We start from the raw sequence: 21,001 nt of genomic DNA, 5'->3' as shown, positions 1-21,001 counted from the left end.
AAGTATAATAATCAAATGATTTCAAATTTTTACCTTCACAGTCAAGGATATTTGTCAAATGCCCATCACAATAAAGTCAGAGTTTGCATAAAAAATAAAAATAAAATTACATTTAAAGAAACATTTTTGTCATATTTGTTAAGACAGTCAATATAAAATGACAGTAGTAATTTGGTCCATGCAAACATCAGCCAACTCATGCCCCATCTTGTGCCTCTAATTTGATGTAAAAAGCACCCACACATTGGGAATGGATTAGCATGAGGGCACACAGGTGTACTGGTGAGGCAAATGTGCGACAAATGTTTGACACTCTTTAGGTCACGTCCTCCATTCCTGATTGGTTGTTTTTGCTTGGGCACTGTGTTGTTGTTTTTTTGTGTATCAAATTAGAGCCACAAAATAGGTATCAGAGATGGCTGATTTTTCACAAATTACATTTATCACGTCAAATTGTGAAGTCGTATTGACTGTTTTAACAAATCTAACAAAAAACTTTTTTAATTGTGGGTTTTTGCACACTGCTAGGCCTCCCAGTTTATATATATACCATATTTATATATATATATATATATATATATATATAAATAAAAATGATGCTACAGGCTTATTGTGTGGAGAACTCTGACTGGAGTGTCGGCTAGTTGCAACTGGAACATCGGTCTTTGGCTCCATGCTTTGTTTTGATATTCACCAGCCCTTTTTTTTTTGTTCTCACTGAGACTCTCAATCCACACTCTTACTGACTAACTGGCTTTGGCAAGCACTGTTACCTCACCTTCTGCAGGGCATGATGCCCAATTTGGATTTTTTGTTAAAACCGTTTTTTTTTTAATGTACTTGTTCACAACACAAAAACAAACGCAACTTCTAATTTGCATGCAACACATCCGAGATGTGTGTTGTGTGCACTCAAAGCACAACATCGGGTAATGTGCAACAAAAACAAAGGCGCAACGCTTACAGAAATATAGTCCCCTGTGTAGGGGCTCATTTAATCATCTCGAATCGCTAGAGTCGCGGGGCAGGAGGTCGAAATATTTTGGGAATAGGAGGCAACACTCCTCAATCTCCACATTAAATTGAGACATCTACTAAAGATGGCGTCACATCATAGCCGTGTGTAATACATGAACCGTCTGCGTGGCTAAATTACTACTCTCACCACAAATGTCCATTTTATGCTTCATGTTTCAAGTGGGATTAAATTAAAGTCAAATGTAAAGTAAATACTATTACTCAAAACAATGCAGATTCACGGATGATGTTAGTAACCTCCCTCTAACCTCTTCTTGCCTGCACGAAGCACATATTTGGCTTTTGATGACGTCAGAGGTTAGATATGGACAACGGATGAATGTTCATACGACAGACACGTCGACATGCAAACCTGATTTATATCGACATATGAAAGAGGCACAAGTTGGATATGAAATCGGAACTGTACTGTTCACACTGCATGAAAGAAATCTGATGTGTCGCCTATGGGCAAAAAAATCGGAATTGGGTGCAGTGAGGATATCCCTCTCAGGCTCAAAATAAGTTCTTGTGACAGGTAAAGTCAAGGTACTTGGTTGTTACAAATCTGCATCACCTGCCCTGAGAGGGATATAGTTTTAGTTTCTTTTTGTGTCTTGTCCCCCTAGGTTGGAAACTGCTTCCAGCATTGCTAAAAAAAATCATCTTAGACCAGCAGGACCCCAGCTGGTCACCAGCTGTCACCAGCTACCAGCAGAGTAACAACAGCATGTTGGTCTTGCTGGGTAGCTTTGCCTCTGTTGGTCGAGTTGGTTGCCCAGTGACCGAATGGTCAGGTGTTCAAATCTTGACTGTTTTGTTGTGCTTGTGCTGTTGCGATTTTGCTATTGCTAATGACACCAGCAAGACCAGCACAAAAACATGAACCTATGCTGGTCTATGCTGGATTTTTAATTTGTTTTTTTTTGTATTAGTAAGGAGGTGTTAAAGAGTGTGCACGTGTCAGGCCAGACATCGGAGACAACTAAGGACAGGCACAGAATGGCTTGGTCGTCTTTAATCCTTCCTGCGGTGATTGATTTCTGGTCACACTGCAGTGGAACAGATCTTCAGCTCTTCTAAGGAGAAAGGAATGGAGGCAGGCCGACTAACGCGGATAGTACCAACAGCAAATGCCCTTCAAAAAGAGGCATGTAGGGTCTGACCAGTTAAGGAAATCAACCAGAACCATCATTAAGGATGCTTGGTTAAGCATGTGTGGGATGCTGGGAGCTCTTTCACTCTGAAAGCATCAGAGTAGTCCTTGTCCAGAATCCTTGTCTCTGTCGTAACGTGTTTGGGGACGTGAGAGATGAGTATAAACGCATAGATGGAATTCACTTGACCCCATAAAAACTTAATTGTCCACAGATTAAAGTGCGCATCTTCATAGAAAGCAGCATGTTTTGTGATTCTGTCAGGACTCCATTGGGTGAATGAAACTTTAACCAGGCTGATATCGCTTTTTAATCTTACACCCTGCCTCTGTCTCTTTGAATTCATGCGGTGTTTATTCCGAGGCTGAAAGCACTGTTTTCCTAAGCCACCAGTGCAGACCCTGTGAATAATTTACTCATTATACAATTTACATTGGCTTTACATTATTCACAGAGGACTGACTCGAATGCTACTGGCAAGCCAGGGGAGACTGTGGCGGGGAAATTTTATTTTAATCCAAAGATGCAATTATTTCCCACTTGAGGCAGATCAATATTAGATTTCTGAGATTTCGAAGCCTTCGTTAGTATTATACTACTGTATGTAAAATATGGTTGGATGTGTGTCTACGATGCTCTGTGCAAATGAACCTTAAGAAGGGCGGGCTGCAACTGCATTCTAATTTAATATATTCTAATTTAAAACACTTCATATTCCACAGAAACAACAAATCTTCAAGACTATATAATACCTGCCATTTTTTTTTCAATCTCAGAATTTTCCATTGTATGAATGTTTGGAATGATGGTATGCACAATACCATGCAAAAATGCATTTGCATACTTATTATTAGACCTGTGAGTAAAATGATTTCCCCAACGATGCGAATTGTCTGTCTCCACCTGCATACCGGTGACAGTCGAGTAAGGAGACCTCCTTACGACATAAGTCAAATGAGTTAGGCTCCAGGTCACCGTGACTGTGAGCAAAATAAGATCTATAGAGGATGGATGGGATGGATTGATGGACAGAATGCATATAAAAGTCATTGTGTTGTATGTGATGGTGAAGCTGCCCATCAATGATAGTACAGTAGTTGCATTTCTTCAAAAATGCCTTCTTGTAGATTAAGAACACATCTTTAGAGAACCTTAGTAGGCATGTTCACACCTAAGTTCTCCCTGTTGCGATTGTAAGATAAGAGAGGAAAAAAAATACTTGTCTCACAGCGGGGAACTTCACAATCTACAGCAGTAAAATTTGAAAGGAAGAAAGTAGAAAACTTTCCAAATGACCCATTTTCTTTCGCAAAAACACTCAACGGTCTACTCTAGTAGGGTAGACATGCAGCCCGTCTTTTACTTTTCATCTCTATGTCCACTCCTTTTAATGTTTGCATCAGATGACTATAATCCCGGGTGTACAAAAAGAGGTGAATATATGCTGTATTCATTTCAGTGCAAAATCAATGCTGGCTAGACGGATTAAAGATGCTTTGAAGCATGAAAATGATCTGCATTGCAAAGGTAATTGCAGAAAACCGCAAGTGGTGCCTCCCTTCAGTGGTGCATTCAGCATTTTCCACTGTTTTAGGTTTTACACTGTTCCTCCTGTGGTAGAGCCGCTTTCTAATGACCAATGCAAGTGCTTCTTAGTTTGAATACTTGTCATGTCGTGTTTTCACTTCACAGACTCGGTAGTAGCTGGACTGTGTTTATTGATATCAAACCAGAGACGGTAGGCACACATACACACTGTACTCATGCAGTACTTCAAAAACTCATTCCCAGCAGTGTTCCCCTCTTGTGGCAGCTGCCTTAGAGAACAACAGTAATTTGACAAAAGCTGTCACTCCTTTCGACACGACATACTCCCTGAGTGACTGTTCTAGATGGGAAAAGGTCAACGGCCTCGAAGTTGCACATTGACACACATGTCCAGCAGACCTCATCCCCTGAATGGGTAGATAAAAGGGGGGGCTTGTGTTGGGAGGGCTTGTGACAGTGAGCTACTTACTGCAGGGACGGATGATTCTCACTGTTGGCCTCTTGGATGTAGAGGCATCCTCAATTTTCCTCCTCCTCTCCTTTCCACATCTCACTTGTCCTGACAGTTCTTCCTTTCCAAACCTCCTTTCTCTGCCTCAATGTTGACCCTTCTGATCCCATCCTTCCCTCCAATGGGCATATGCTAAACAGTTGCCACACACAGTTTATCACAGTCACCTCAAGCTTGTAACAAGACCCCTAAACAGCAGGACCCCATTCACCTCACTGGAAAGAGTCACAGCTCATGCCCTGTCATTTCCTCAACTTACTGTATGTTATGCACTCTCTGCCTGGCTTGCTCTCCCACAAAGGGCATTTAAATATTGGGCCCCATTCGGGCATTCAAAATATTGGCAAACACTTGCAGAAAGGTCACACAACTGAGTCAACTTTAAAACTTTTCTTCATAGAGAAAAAAATATCACATGATGCAAAGCTGAAAGCTTTGCAAAACTGATGAAACAAAAATGATACGCTCTCAACTTTATTTCTAGAGAGCTTAAAAAATCCAAATGTTAAAAAAGTGCTGTACAGAAATATCACACAAGACAAATAAAACACAATAAATTAAATAAGACGTATTCCACACGCCTTATCCTGTTCAGGGGCACAGGTGAGCTGGAGCCTTTACCCAGTTGACTTTGGGCAAAGGCAGACTACACCCTGGACTTGTCATCTGTTAAGTTGAGCGCAAATGAATGACATTTTCTTTTCAACTTAAAATATCCTCTTAAAAAACACACTCCTTGCACTGCCTCCTCTGTGTCTTCGAGCAAACTGTTGCATACTGAACATTAGCCACCTGCCTGTTGGTGGTAACAGTAGTAGTGGTAGGTAGTTGGTGGTGCTAGTAAATCTATGCCACACTGGAACATCAGTACATTAAAACACAAGGTACTTTATTTTGGAAGTGCAGTCCAAAAATTAAAGCAGGAATGCACTCTACATTTAAATTGTTTGTATCCAGTCTACTTTAAAAAGTACATGATCCAGCACCAGGTCCCAAATACAGTATTTCAGGAAGAATGGCTCAAGGTTAATCTCGAACCGACACGCCAAGGTCAGATAACCTACGAGATCAGAACTTCTACTGGTGGTGTTGTCACAGAGGTATGTTGACATGGTGGTTAGTAGTCGTAGTAAGCGTAGTACTAGTAGTAAAAGAAGGGAACATTAGACAGATGGAGTGGGGCCAAGCCTGTTTTGCAGTCACTTAAGAGGGCAACACACTTGGACAAGCTCCCCTCGCTGAGTATTAAATACAATTAGGTGAATGGCACCGCATCCCTTCCCACCTGGACTCTAAAAGCTCCTTGTGCTCCCTTCGGTAGGCTGTAAATCCACTCCATCTCTCTGGCCTTTTTAAAGACCTATTCATCCCTTGCATCCTCAAACCCTCATCATCTATATAATCTGACTTCCTGAGGACTTTCAGATGTAATTGGGTTTATTCGTGGTACAGAATAGGGATATCCTGGAATCCGTTTTCCTGGAATTTGACATTTTATCATTCTCATTTTATCCAAGAGTCATTCTGTTGGCAGTCCATTCAGACGTTTAGCATTAATCCTTGAAAGGCAGTGTTTTATGCTTTGTCTGAACATCAGCTGCAATCACAAAACAACGCTATGTCCACTGGGCTGTAGCCGAGGCAAGATATTTAATTTTGAGTCTAGAAGCAGGAGTAGGGAGGGTTTCATTTACTTTTCACTTGAGACTTTAGCCTTTGGCAAAATTGCTGCCTCAGAGCACAACAGAAGATGGAGCAATTAGCCGCCTTAGCACTTTACACCTATCTCAGCCAAGGGTTCTACAGTTTTTGTAGTACATAACAATGATGAGCCATCAGGCCCAGCAAGGCTTTCTCTGCTGGCCTAAACCCTATCAGAAGCACTGATCTACATTTACAACCTAAATTTGAATATTTGTTCCATTAAATTGTATTCATTTATTCCCAACAGAATTGTCTTCTTTCCATAGCGTTTCTCCTAGGATGCACTGCTTTCAGTGTGTGTATGTGTGTGTCATGTTTTTATTTTAGATTTTTTTGGTCCAGTCATGTTTTAGCCTGCATGTGCCATGTCATTCTAATCTGCCCAGGCCCTTCACAATTAGTAGGGCTGTCCAATATAACTTAAATTAAATTACTGGGACAGCAATAGAATGTTTCTTTGACCAATCAAATTTCAAATTCATCTCAGAGATCCAGCTAGCTGGTCCACAACAATTTCAGCATCCTCTTCTGACTCAGCAAGCCGGTTCAAGGCTTGCTCAAGTTCAGAGCAAGTCAAGTTCGACCGGCAAATCACACATAGTATGTAGCCATCCATCTGCAAACATAAATCCATGTCTTTGGTGATAATGATGTATTTTATTTAATGTTTTATGCTGCGTCATGTTTTATGTATATATGTATATATATATACTGTATATATATATATATATTAGAGCTGTCAGTTTAGTGCGTTTTTATTGGCATTAATTTAAATGAATTTTAACGGGATTCATTTTTTTCTCGCGAGATTAACACGGCACACGTCACAGCGGATGTTAAATTGCTCTATAAATAAACCAGAAACAAAACAACAAGTGCGCTGCATAGGTCCACACACGTTTGTTTTGCCAGCCACGGCAGCGCTAGACACCGAAAACTTATACTTAAAGAGTTTATGAATGGAAAGTTTACTTTTAAAAAGTTGCCAGATTGTTGCACTGACAAGACCAAAGTTACCTGTATCATACAGGTATACGATGTATGCCACTGACGCGATTGTTACTTGTTTGGAACTATTTTGTGTGGAAGGTTACAGTGTTCCGTGTCCATATAAATAGAGCGGGTGGAGCTTCTCTGTGTTGGTCTGACAGTGACGGTGAAGTTCAGCGGTGCAGTGGTAGCGACCTAGCGAAAATAAAACGTCTTCAGTGTTGTCATCGAACCAAGTGTAGTCATCCGAAATGATGTCTACACAAAACCGTAGAGAGACTTCCGCGCAAGAAGGACCAACAGAATCAACATAGCCTGACTGCTTTGTTCAAAGCAAACTTGAGAAAAACGAAGTATGCAACCATGGCTTAAATCCACTATAGGCTGAGTACTAGTTTGCCTTAGATGTGCACTTTATAATGTTATATTGCTCTGTTTTTATTCCATAAAAAAAAGCTGTTAAAGCAGCTGTTGTGTGACAAAATATTTTTTCACTGTTGTTGATGGACAGTAATATTGTGTGAGAGATTATGTGTGAATAACTGCTCTAAGTGAAAAATGTTCATGTAAAATTGAAAATCGAAATTGTTATTTCAGTAAATATTTGCATTTTGCACATAGAAAACTGATTCATGATTCCATGTTGATGAGAGCATTAAAATGGGGAAAAATAGGACAAAAAATGTAAAAGGAAATTCAGAAACGATAAAAAATGCATGAGTAATCACGATTAATTTTCAGTGAATTTGAGTTACTTATGACAGTTACATTTTTAATTAGATTAAATATTTTAATCGTTTGACAGCTCTAATATATATCCATCCATCCATTCATCCATCCATTTTCCGAACCGCTTTATCCGCTTTATCCTCACTAGGGTCGTGGGGGGTGCCGAAGCCTATCCCAGCCGTCTTCGGCAGTAGGCGGGGGACACCCTGAGTTGGTTGCCAGCCAACCGCAGTATATATATATATATATGGTACATTCAGTGCATACATTAGGTACAGTGCTATGATGTATGCCTAGATGTACCTAAAAAAAAAGTCCGGTTAGCATCTTCATGTGAGGCAAGTGTTTGAATGCACAGCAGAATTGTTTCTTTTATATTGCTGACAGGCATTAAAGTGTGCTGGAGCTGCATTGCAAAGATGAAAATGGAAGGGGGACGTGAAACGAGATCACAGAAAGGTAGTGACGTGATGATTTACTGTGGCACCTTCTCATATTTTACCTCATTTGAGATTTTTGTTTTATTCATTTTGAGATGGCCTGAGGTATTTCATTCTATTTGGTGAAGACAAAAATATGCCACCACTTTACTCCGGCACTATATTTCATAGTGCGGTGGGTACGTCTGTGCCTACTTTTGTGTGATAGATGAGGCCACTACATCAGGGGGAGGTGGGCGGGACGCTCTACTCCGTCAATCAAAAGCCCTCTCTTAAACCTTTTCGACAGCAGACATGACAAGTGCTGTGGGCCCTGCCATATTAACACTGTGGGGTTAGGGAAGTGCTCCCCCGAAGTGGACTTTAAATCAACTGCATGTAATGTGGGGATGTTTTAGAACAGCTACAGTATTTACGCAGGGATGTGGTACTGTAATTACATGTTTGTTTGCTCTTGGTTTTAATGCGCTCAGTTCAAACATATAAAATTGGCAGAGCTTATGTCCAATGTTTAGCTCTAATCTCTTGCGGTTTTTATTTGTTTTAGCATGCAGTATTTATGTAAGTAAGTAATTATGGTCAGCTGCTATGAATTTTAAATCATGTTCATTGATGGGTGACTGAAAGTGTCAGACAAATTGAGTTGTTTGTGCTGTTTGAGTTGTCTTCACAGCTGACCATTCTCTGCAGAATGAATGCACTGCCACTGTTTGAAAAGAACAAGTCATGGAAGCGCTGGAAGGGACCTTGAAATGATGTTAGTTTTCTCACCTTGTCTACTTTTGTCTTGCAGTTATGTGGCTGTGGGCTGCTGGGTGTGGGCATCTGGCTCTCCGTGTCTCAGGGCAGCTTTGCAACCTTCTCACCCTCGTTCCCCTCCCTGTCAGCTGCCAACATGGTTATCGCCATTGGCGCCACTGTCATGGTAACAGGCTTTCTTGGTTGCCTGGGTGCCATCAAAGAGAACAAGTGCCTGCTTCTGAGTGTGAGTTTTTTTTTCTTTAATTGCCACTTTTACACTACTTTTTTCTTTGTAGATGTCTACTTTGTAGACACAATAAAGGACTTCACCAGTGGTAACCTTAATTGAGCTAAGGAGAATGTTTTACATGATACAAATCTCACATAACACCACCAAACCAAAAAACCGTGCTGAAATAATGATGCTCCTGTATTAATTTATTCACAACTTACTGAATCAGTGTGAAATCTGGGTCTGCTTAGTCTGGATGGGAGACACCACACTTTTTGGTTTAAATACGACGCCTATACTTTTGCTTACAATTTCATCAATACTCTGGCAATGCTGATACTTTAATTTTCCATTCCAAGTATTGTTATACTTACGGGAAAATTACATGACAAGTCCTGGAAATGCATTCCATACCAAATATATTATGTATTATAATTAGAGCTAAGGGCGGCCCGGTAGTCCAGTGGTTAGCACGTTGGCTTCACAGTGCAGAGGTACCGGGTTCAATTCCAGCTCCGGCCTCCCTGTGTGGAGTTTGCATGTTCTCCCCGGGCTTGCGTGGGTTTTCTCCGGGTGCTCCGGTTTCCTCCCACATTCCAAAAACATGCATGGCAGGCTGATTGGACGCTCTAAATTGTCCCTAGGTGTGAGTGTGGGCGTGAATGGTTGTTCGTCTCTGTGTGCCCTGCGATTGGCTGGCAACTGATTCAGGGTGTCCCCGCCTACTGCCCGAAGACGGCTGGGATAGGCTCCAGCACCCCCCGCGACCCTAGTGAGGATCAAGCGGTTCGGAAAATGGATGGAAAATGGATGGATGGATAATTAGAGCTGTCAAACAATTAAAATATTTAATCTAATTAAAAATGCAACTGTCATAATTCACTCAAATGAACAAAAAAATTAATCGTGATCACTCACGTATTTTTTATCGTTTCAGAATTTCCTTTTATATTTTTTTGTCCTATTTTCCCCATTTTAATGCTCTCATCAACATGGAATCATGAATCAGTTTTCTATGTGCAAAATGCAAATATTTACTGAAATAACAATTTCGATTTTCAATTTTACATGAACATTTTTCACTTGGAGCAGTTATTCACACATAATCTCTCACACAATATTACTGTCCATCAATAACAGTGAAACAAATATTTTGTCACACAACAGCTGCTTTAACAGCTCTTTTTATGGACTCAAAACAGAGCAATATAACATTATAAAGTGCACATCTAAGGTAAACTAGTACTCAGCCTATAGTGGATTTAAGCCATGGTTGCATACTTCGTTTTTCTCAAGTTTGCTTTGAACACAGCAGTCAGGCTATGTTGATTCTCTTGGTCCTTCTTGCGCGCAAGTCTCTCTACGGTTTTGTGTAGACATCATTTCGGATGACTACACCTGGTTCGATGACAACACTGAAGACGTTTTAATTTCAGTGTGGTCGCTACCACTACACCGCTGAACTTCACCGTCACTGTCAGACCAACACAGAGAAGCTCCACCCGCTCTATTTATATGGACACGGAACACTGTAACTTTCCACACAAAATAGTTCCAAACAAGTAACAATCGCGTCAGTAGCATACATCGTATACCTGTATGATACAGGTAACTTTGGTCTTGTCAGTGGAACAATCTGGCAACTTTTTAAAAGTAGACTTTCCATTCATAAACTCTATAAGTATCAGTTTTCGGTGTCTCACGCTGCCGTGGCTGGCAAAACAAACGTGCGTGGACCTATGCAGCGCGCTTGTTGTTTTGTTTCTGGTTTATTTATAGAGCAACGTAACATCCGCTGTGACGTGTGCCGCGTTAATCTTGCGAGAAAAATTTTAATCCCCTTAAAATTCAGTTAAATTAATGCCAATAAAAACGCGCTAAACTGACAGCTCTGATTATAATACAACCCCCCACCCCCTTCAGGCATCATCTTATCATAATGGAGGGCTTTGTGTGCAATGATCCAAGCAGCTAAGTTCTCCGGGACTTAATGCCCCCCGGCAAGGTCACGCATGCCAAACAGGTCCTAGATGAGGGACAAGACAAAGCACGACTCAAAGACCCCTTACGATAAATACAAACACTGGACCTCGATTTCACTCGCCTGGACTTGGGTGAACGGGCCCTCCTCGGGAGCCAGTCCTGGAAGTGAGGCTCATTGGTGAGTGCCTGGTGGCCAGGGCTCAGCCCAAATAGGCAACGTGGGTCCTCCCTTCCCAAGGGGGTTGGGTACAGTGTGAGCTGGGCAGCAGTCTTTCATTGATCCAGTTACAGTAACCTACATTTGATGCTTTTACAATGTCAGAATAGTGAAGTAATACTCTCTTTGACTGCATGCATTACAGTTAACAAATCGTATTGTTTCGTTCTATGTTCGCAGCAAAGTGGGTAGCTTGCTAACTTGCTGTCATGCCCTCACATGCAACACCAACTCTTAGTTTATATCAAATATATTGCTTAAGCCATTTTCCCAGCTGACTTTGGGTGATAATGCAATCAAAAAATTACTAAATAAAATGTTACTTTTTTTTTAAATTTAGATAGATAGATAGAAGCTATCTAGCTATCCATTCCAGGAAGAAAAGCAACACAGTATCTTCTGCATGTAACTGCAGACGCCAAAACAACCTGAAACAGTCTTCCTCTGCGTATAACGTACATAAATAAATAATTGCCTTGCACCTTCAGAACACATACTTTAAGTAACACACATTAAAGTGCTGAATGTTATCATAGCCTCCATTATTTGTATACGCTGTACTGTGCTGAACATAATCCATAATTTAATCACAAATTAATTTACCCGTGCTCATCAGTCAGGATCAGTCTGGTAAAATAAGATCTTATTAACAATCATCAGCGCAAAACATTATCATTAACATTATTCTTATATTCATTACCCAAGGTTGCCAGCATTTGTTTCATTAAAACAGAGTGTCAATCGGCTCCATGATTGATGTCGGTGGAACTCTTTAATCTCCATCTGAACAGCATTGAATGGTTCGCTAAATGACGAATAAGATAGTTAGTACAAATACAGCACCATAGATGTGCAGTGTTAATAGTTCTTTGGGAGAATACTAAGATCCACTCAATTGCACATGATATACAAAGAGTTGTATTTGTATTTAATCTAGAAAAAAACCCTCCTGAAGACATCCTCACATCCCATTACATATTCTGAAGACACATTTTGTGAAAGAGCAGCCAGAATACAGATTATGGTAAATGGGCTTTCACTGTCAAGGTTTCCGGGTGGTTTCGTACAGAATTGGATTCGGGTAAAAGTAAACTCTGATAAAAGATTGTTGCTAAAAAAGCTAATAATAATTATATATATATATATATATATATATATATATATATATATATATATATATATTGTTGTTGTTGTTGTTTTTGTTTTAATTTATAGACAAATGGCGCGAGGCCGAAAAAGTACAAATAATAACGCTAGTCAACAAACAGGATAAGATGAGAACCACAAGCGCTTGCAAAAGGCAAGGAAAATGTAAAAGGGAAAAAAAACATGTCTCAAAAGGACAAGAGTACAAAAATGCGTATGATACAAACCGTGAGTAAAAGTACAAACCAAAAACCACAATTTAAATGTAATAAAGCACAAAAAGGAGGCTAGAGAGAAACAGAGCAAAATCAGGAAACGTCGAGCAAATTGCACTTGGAACAATGGCTTGAGCAAGGCGAATTACCCGACAGTCAGTTGTCGGAAGTCCTTAAATAGTGCCGTGATTGTGATGCATGACAGATGCGCAGCTGGAGAGAAAGCCCACCTATGCCACCTGTTGGAGACTAACAGAAGCAGAATCATGACATTCACTTGTATCGCGCTTTTCCACCTTAGGTACTCAAAGCGCTTTTTCCTCATTTACCTTCTGACGAGACAGTATCAGGAGGTTTAGTATTTTGCTCAAAGACACTTCGGCATGGTCATAATGGCCGGGGATTGAACCCCCAACCACTGGGTTGGGAGATGACCACCCTATCACTGAGCAATGATGCCCCAATTCTCAGATCGTTACTTTATTTCCTTTCGCAGCTGGTAGACAACCAACGAGACGTCTCCATTGCACCACACATCAAGGGCTGACAAAGGAAGCTTAACTGAGGGACTTTTCCATCTTGCAAATAAGCACCAGTGTGTCTGTGTCAGTGTGATTTCTCCATGGTAGTCACAGCCCACTCAATCAGACTGCCCCGCTGTCTCCATGCTGGTCGGTTGACTGGACATGCAGCACACCGAAACCTTCCGACACAATAATGTACTATTTATGACACCTTTCCTGGCGTTATTCAGTTTGCACAAAGCTCTGCAAGGTGGTTATCATTTGCACAAGTTAATTACACAGGTTCAACCTGTCGAGTGCTGGACAAAAGATGAGAACTTGAGTTTGTGCTCTCTACGCTTCAGTCCTTGCATCAGTCGAAAGCTCCACCAAATCCTCCTGTTTGACATGGCTGCCTTTACCTGCCAAGCAAAAGATAGCTTGTTTGTATCTTTTGCATAGGTGGCAAGTGATCATGCCAGCGGTTGAATGGGAAGTCAGCATAAAAATCTTCTTTACACTAATAGGATCTATGCATCCCCCCCGGTCTAAACACAGCCTTCCGATGAATATTATGTATATGGAGTAAGTTAAGCAGCAGAATCCACCCATTTTTTTCCATCACAGGGGGTGGGCATTTTTCCACTTGCTGTCAACTGAAAATGACATCATAGTTGCTCAGAGCTCAAGTAACAACTAATCATTGCTCAGTTTCAGAAAACAGGTGAGCCGTGATTGCATGTTACCCGAGCAACTGTGATATCGTTTTCAGCAAGTGGCTAAATGGCTGCCCCCGGAGATGGCTAAAAATTTGTGGATTTTGCTGCTTTACTCATATTCCACAAACACAATTAAAATCAGAATTTCGTGTTTAGACTAGTGGAGGCGCATAGAACATATTGTCAAGAAACATTTTGGGTTGAATTTCCCTTTAAATATTTCCATAGACTTGTGGTCTAGTACAACTGGATGCCATACTGCAACAAGTGTCAACGTCATGGAGCCATGTGGTTGGTGCATGTTGTGATATGAGTTTTTATGTGACAGTTGCCTGTGCTTTATTGGACATAACATTTTGGCAACAAAGATGGAAGTTCACTTAGTCTGATTGCACTCATTCATCGTCAGGCCTCTGGTCCCGCTAGTATGAACACTTTACAACTAGCAACACCCTGCACAAGCGACGCTGAGGTGGCTAACAGCTATTCTCATCCACAAGCTGTTATTTATGTACAGTTCTGTCCACCCAGGTACTGTATATGAAGACAGTGTGGCCTTGCTGGCTGGACATTTTGCTGGTCCACTGAGCGTTTTCCTCTGGCGACTGGCATCAGACGGGCGAGTCGAAAGTTGTTTTCAAATTGGCCGATTGGCTGAAGACAAGATGCTGAAAACACAAGATCAGTTGTTAGGCGACTTTTTCAACGTCACTGTGGAGTAGTTAAGTCGAGTCGTCACCCAGCTGACAATTTGGTTGTCCCACTAGAGAAATACACTAAATTAATGACCTGTATGTCCACGCGGATGTTTTACCTTTTCCTTTTGAGCCTTGACACAAATGATAGTCCCCACAACAGATACTTGTATTGTATTCGTTTGGAATTTTGGTTTGCATGTCTTTTTCCATGCCAAGTGTTTGGTAAATATTTAGTTCAATTCCTTGCTTGCGTAAGGAGAAAAGAATAATAGATGAGCTCCTCAATTATGTTGGAAATTAATCTTAGGAGGTATTAAAACCATTTTCTCTTCCCTCATGAGCCCTCCAGCACTCTTCTTGTTAGCCCCACTCTTTCTTTCTTCCCACCTCCTCTTTCATCTCTCTATTTAGGTCTTTTCTGCTTGAAGATTTTTAAAACAGTGCGACTGTGTTTTATCATCTAGTGACTGATATGCCATGAATTTAGTAATATATGTTATTTTCCCATATTGTTATGACTAAATTTAATCTCCATGTGGCATTTTGAACTGGTGAAGTCAAACGGTTGTTTTTCCACACGTAGCACATACTTTTAACAGGGCTTTTTGATGTCAGCTAAAGTGATTTCGTAATAAAAAAAATATTTCCGCTGGCTTCTAAAAAGTTTATCCTCTCCCTTTTTTTCTGACAGTTTTTCATCGTCCTGCTGATAATTCTCTTGACAGAGCTGATATTACTCATCCTGTTCTTCGTGTACTCAGATAAGGTAGGTTCAATTTGTTTTGTTTTTAGATAAAATGAAGTTGGTCTCGTTTTCCTTTGTTTGCTCTTGTCAGTTAAAAAGTGACATCTCTCACACATGCAGATTAAATTCAAACAAAGGTGTGAATATATTCAACATATCCCCATTCTAAATAAAGCTCGTCTGCTGTCAGAGGTTACGTCCCAAAATGCGGACTAATCCCCACCAGTTGGCTTGCTACAAGTGGTTCAGTACACATTTCCCATAACCTCACGTTTGCTTCAAGTTAAGTGTGTGCCTATTAGGGGACAACAGATAACAATATTTCAAGAAGGAGAGATTACTGACTTCCATGTGCAATCTAAAGTCCAATCTTCTCCAAATTGTTCTACAAATATTTATTATAAGATAAGATAAGAAAACCTTTATTAGTCTCGCAATGGAGAAATTCCAGATTCACAGCAGCAAAGTTATGAAAGGAAGAAGTAGAACAACAAAATATAGGAGCTGCTGGAAAGGCAGCCACTCACGCGGCGCCATTTTGAAGTCAAAATAACACAACACAACACATAGGACACAGACAGTCGTGCAATCTTCACCACTTTTCTGCATACACTTTGTTCTCTGAAGCAGTTATAGATGAAAGAGGAGAGGATCAAAGTGTCCTTTCACCAGTGGATGAGAGACGTCAGGCTGAAAATGTGCACACGTCTGCTACAAGCTAAGTTTTGAAAGCAAACACGAAGCTGTAGCGTCCATTGACGAAAAGAGATTAGTTCACTTCTCCTGTCCCATGTAATCCGCTTCAAACTCCAAGCCGCGACTCCCAGTTCCACATCCGCATCGGCGCTCCGCGCTAACGCTCCTTTCTTCTCATCGTCGGCTCCTCAAGCCCTACATCCATCCAGCCGCAGACCGTTCAACAGCACCGATCTCTCCGCTGAACAAAGTGGGGCTGTGAAAAATGCTGCCCATAACAGGCGCAAGACACAAGCGCCCCGGGACTGTCCAGCAACGACAGTCAAATGGCGCCGACATTCCTCCCAGGCAAAAACAGTGCTGGCATACCCATGCTGCCGAGAAGGCGCAACCACCAAGCACAGAGTTTCCTCCTTGATGAATGTCGTGGCCAAAAAATGCTGAAAAAAGTCCACATCAGGTCCACACGATGTAACAACAAACACAAAGTGACAAAACAAACCAAAAAACAACAAAAAAAAGCAAGGCTCATGAGAGCACTTGCCGACGGCTGCCTACTCGGGCGCCATCTTAACATTATATAGATTATGAGGGTTTTAAATAACAAGCAATGACAAGCGCTGAGTTTATGTTTCAAGGACAAATTAATCATTGTACATATGTATTTTGAGAGTCAAAAAATGCATGAAATATATTGTATACACACACACGTGCATATTGTGTGTGTGTGTTTGTGCGCGCGTGCGTGTCTGTGTGTATGATAGAGAGATGCTGTTTATAATGCCAATATATATTGTATCTATCTAATCTAATATTGTTTTATAACAAATTACAGTGATGGCAGTGATGAGTATTTTTTTTATTTTACAATGAGTAATAAAGCAGTCATTCTGAATCAATTCATCATGGATAATAGCCTGGACCTCTGTATCACTGAAACTTGGCCTTAGCGGAATCCACCCCGCACTGGAAGCAAATCCGATTGACTGCCGGCAATGAAAATCAAACTCTGACATTGGTGGTGGAGGGACCAGACAGCCCATATCAGGGATTCGGCCAACCCCAACCTTGTCTTTCATCCCTGAAAATCACTCCTGTTCCACACTGCCTTTAATTTGCTACAATCACATCAATGGAAACTGCACGTTTTCCGTTTCGCTTTTGTTTGATTTATGTATATTTGTCTGTTTGTTTGTTTTTGTTTACTTATTCTAAACTGTAAAGCATATTTGATTTCTTTTGAAGAGCACTCTATAAATTAAATGAATTATTATTATTACTATTATTATTATTCAGTCTATGTTAGACTTCAATTTGTGCGACTGCCAGTGACTGACTTACTTTTCACTAGTCTAGCAGTATCATAAGCAATGGGCAATATATTGAAAGTAGAATCTCATCTATTCTCAGAGTGTGTAGCGCATATGGGTCAAAATCAAGGCCTGGGGGCCAGATCCGGCCCGCCACATCATTTTATGTGGCCCCCAAAAGAAAATCATGTGTGTCAACTTATATGATCCTTTCTAAAAAAATGCATCGAAATGCCAAATTGTGATGTGTAATAATGACGTTGAGATTTTGCAATGATTTTGTTACCCACAAAAGTAGTAATGCAAAATTTTTTGTGGTTTCACTGTCATAACAGCCCTCCGAGAGAAGACCTAACTCAAAAGTGGCTCGCGTCAAAAACGACTTTGACACCCCTAGTGGAGATCATCTCTCTGCTTTCTGTGATTTATGTCAGTAACTTGATAACATGACAAAATCTAACACAACCGTAGGTGAAGGTTTACATTGCAGCTGTCTGGCCTTAGCCACAGACAGTGGAATCTGTCAAGCATCATGTATTTTAACCAGGCAAAATTATTTTATATTAAAAGGACACTCGGATGGGCTAAACATTGGCACTTAAATAGTAGGTCTGTATGTAATAATGATGTCAATACTAAAATTCGCCCCCTCTAAGAATCTGATTTAAGGGCTTTTTTGTGATGACTAAAGCCAGATATTGGCGATGGATGTTCTGTTTTTACTTAGTTTGAAACAGGTACCACTTATTACCAAAATTCATATGCACATTCCTACTCTTGCCGGCCCAAGTGCCCCTTTAAATATGTTAATAGAGAGTCCTTTCATGCTGTTGTATGTAAATATCGTTTGACTATTTAGTTAAGGCCCTCTGGGAGTTAGGCGCAGTTAATGCCCATTCTCTTTTGAGAGATATTTATTCAAACTTAGTCTTCCAAGCAGATAAAAACATTCATTTAGCAGCCAATTCATCTTTTGATTTGGATCAGGGCTCAAAGCACACCCAGCAGCAGCCAATTTGTTTGCTGCCTTATCTCACTAATATTATTGTCTGAACTTTAAGGAGGTGATTGGGCAGAATCCTCACTGTGACCCCTCCCATGAATTTCAAATAGTCTCCACACTGCTTTGCTCCCTGATGTTGAGCAGTCGAATTGAAATAGCGCTCTGATTTTTCAAATTTCTGATTCATTAGAACACCATGTCCTACTCAGGTATAAGTGTCTCATTTCCATCACTTCCAGCGAACATTAGCAGTGTTTTATGTTTCCCCCCGTTAGGAAAAATTACACAGTGTAGATAATATTTTACATCAAATGACATGCCAAACCACTATACTGATCACAGCCATATTTTATTTATTGCTCTTCAAACATCATTACAAAGGAAGGCCATTGCATTTTAATAAAATCTTTGTTATTTTAGCCTGTCATCCTGCAGCTCTGATGATATGGTATGTTCCTGAGAACTAGGCTTTATGCAAAGGCGGTGCCCATTCAGCGGCCTTCTTCCCTCTAGTGGAATCCGGTATGCCATATCAGACATTATCTGCTACAGGCTGCGATCAGAGGAATGATTAATCCCCTTCTGCTACTTGATCTTCGAATCACAAGGCATTTATTAACAAGCCTGGAATACGAAACACAACTGGCCGCCTTTCATTTTGGATTGACAGATGATTATCGATTCTTTACTCTTTAAATTATATAAAGTGTTGCAATTCCCTTCAAAATCTTTCCAACGTTTTGTCCCTATCGATCAAGTGTAAGACTTTAGCTACAGTAAGATTGGACTTTAGCATTTCTAATAGTAAACTGCCATCTTGCTTGTGTAAATGAGATAGTGAGAATGCTTTCAGCTGTAAATGGTGCAACACCATAGAACCATAATAAGTAATTAATTGAACTATGTTGAAAAACATAATACAGTAAACCGAAGGTGAACAACGTAGAATGAACATAAGGTATTTTCTTTACCGTACAGAATCTGTACTATAATTAAATCAGGTCCTGCAGTTAGCAACCAACTGACAATAGCAGATGGCCAGGCCAGAAAACAGATTATTGCCATTCGTCTGTAATGCTGTGACCTCATTGTTTCTGTGTCAACCCAACACGCCAACCCAAACAGTGGTAGAGGTTTATTAGCTCACAATGCAGAAGCAAAGAGAGAAGAGGAGCAGCAGAGCATGGGCAGAAGGATGTAGGGCGGAAGTAAAAAAAAAGAAGGTTAGTACCTCTTACTACCTTAGCAGAAGGTAGTAAGAGACAGTAGTTGGACTCAGGAGAGAAAGAAGTGAGATAAAGACAGGGATTCAAATTGGTGAAGTATCAGAGGCACAATGTCAATAGTTTACACGTAGAGCCAGAATGTTATTGAGTGGAGTGCAGACCCTAGCCGTGGTTAAAAGGATTTCTCGTCGAGGCTACTTGCTGGTTCACAAAGGATGACATAAGGCAATACCACTTTTGAAACGGGGGGGGGGGGGGGGGGGATGCCTCCTTCATGACTCAAACAACAAAAAGTGACAAATATTATGTTCCCCCACCACACCATTTCCCTTTTAGTGTCTGTGAGATTTGATTCTGTCATGACATAAGCCAAGAAAATATTTCTATTCATTCACTACTCATCGTGTTCATTGGGTTACTGGTGAGACGGGACCTATCCAGGCTTGTGTGCCACAATGCCAGAAAGTTTCATGCAAATCAGCTGTGCAGTTTTTTGTTTGTTTGTTTTTTTTAAAATCATCTTGCTAATTCACTAGCAAACCAGCCAACAAACAGCGTTCAAAGTATTTTAACATTGGATAAGCGCTAATTCATTTGAGGTATACACATTCAACATAAAATATTGAAGCAAGGAATGGTTGCCATTTAAAAATGTCTAGCATGACTTTTTGGGGACTAATTAAGAGGGGCAAAATAAGGAATCCAGCTACTACGGCAATCTGATATTGTGCCACATTTGGTGATTGCTTATTGCATCAAACACACAATCAACCAGTATCAGTATCTGTTCAATTTGTGGCTGTGATTTATTATTTCAAACCAAACAGAGAGCAAGCAGTGGTGTTGCTTTCAAGCTATTGAGCATTCTGGCCTTGGGCAAGGCTTCCAAGGGAATTCAATATCCACTTTAATGATGTGTTGTTGAGGACCTTTTGCTCTGATGCTCTCTCTCCACATCATTTATTAAACTTTTGGAACAATTATCGCAACACGTCTGGACAGTGCACAGTGACTGGAATCAAGTGAGTGAAAGCAATTAATGTAAAATTAGTGGTTGAAGTGCAACCGTGACAAGTGCACAGTCCCTGTTGGAAGATGTTTAGTGCGTGGTTGTCTAGAAATATTTCTTATCTCAGTGGTCATATGTTGACTAAAGCAAGCATTTAGTGCACATGGAGAGTTTACGCGGGTGCGGAAGAAATTTGATAATTGAATATTTTTAATCCGTTGCTTGGAGCAATGGATTAAAAATAATATTCTCACAAAGCACTAAGTGCTCATTACACTCCCTACTGTAAATATGCAATACTGTACTCTGTTTCTACTCGAGCGGCTGTCTGAGAGTTCAGTCATTAGACATTGCGAGTCAGTGCCACGGCTAATTAGAATGGCACTCAGAGGCTTACAGAGCTCCACCAAGGTGCAACACGTGCAAATTGGATCAGGTCGGGGGAAAAAACCCTCATAGAAA

At 40.6% G+C, this 21,001-nt stretch overlaps 1 protein-coding gene across 3 annotated transcripts in view; it reads left to right on the top strand.

Annotated features, from left to right (window-relative positions):
• Positions 1–21,001, top strand: part of tspan9a (tetraspanin 9a) — a 187,061-nt gene that overhangs the window by 153,743 nt on the left and 12,317 nt on the right. For 2 of the 3 annotated variants that reach the window (XM_086109551.1, XM_086109548.1), the window contains 2 exons: positions 8,890–9,081; positions 15,242–15,316. In XM_086109551.1, coding sequence (XP_085965677.1) covers positions 8,890–9,081; positions 15,242–15,316 — 267 coding nt within the window. The remainder of the gene's footprint in view (positions 1–8,889; positions 9,082–15,241; positions 15,317–21,001) is intronic. The other variant, XM_086109549.1, reaches the window with a different exon arrangement.

The sequence above is a fragment of the Hippocampus guttulatus genome, chromosome 4, assembly GCF_054856545.1.
Source record: "Hippocampus guttulatus isolate MCC_2025c chromosome 4, RoL_Hgut_1.0, whole genome shotgun sequence".
Taxonomy (NCBI): Eukaryota; Metazoa; Chordata; class Actinopteri; order Syngnathiformes; family Syngnathidae; genus Hippocampus; species Hippocampus guttulatus.
This window is presented reverse-complemented; position numbering and strand designations above follow the sequence as displayed.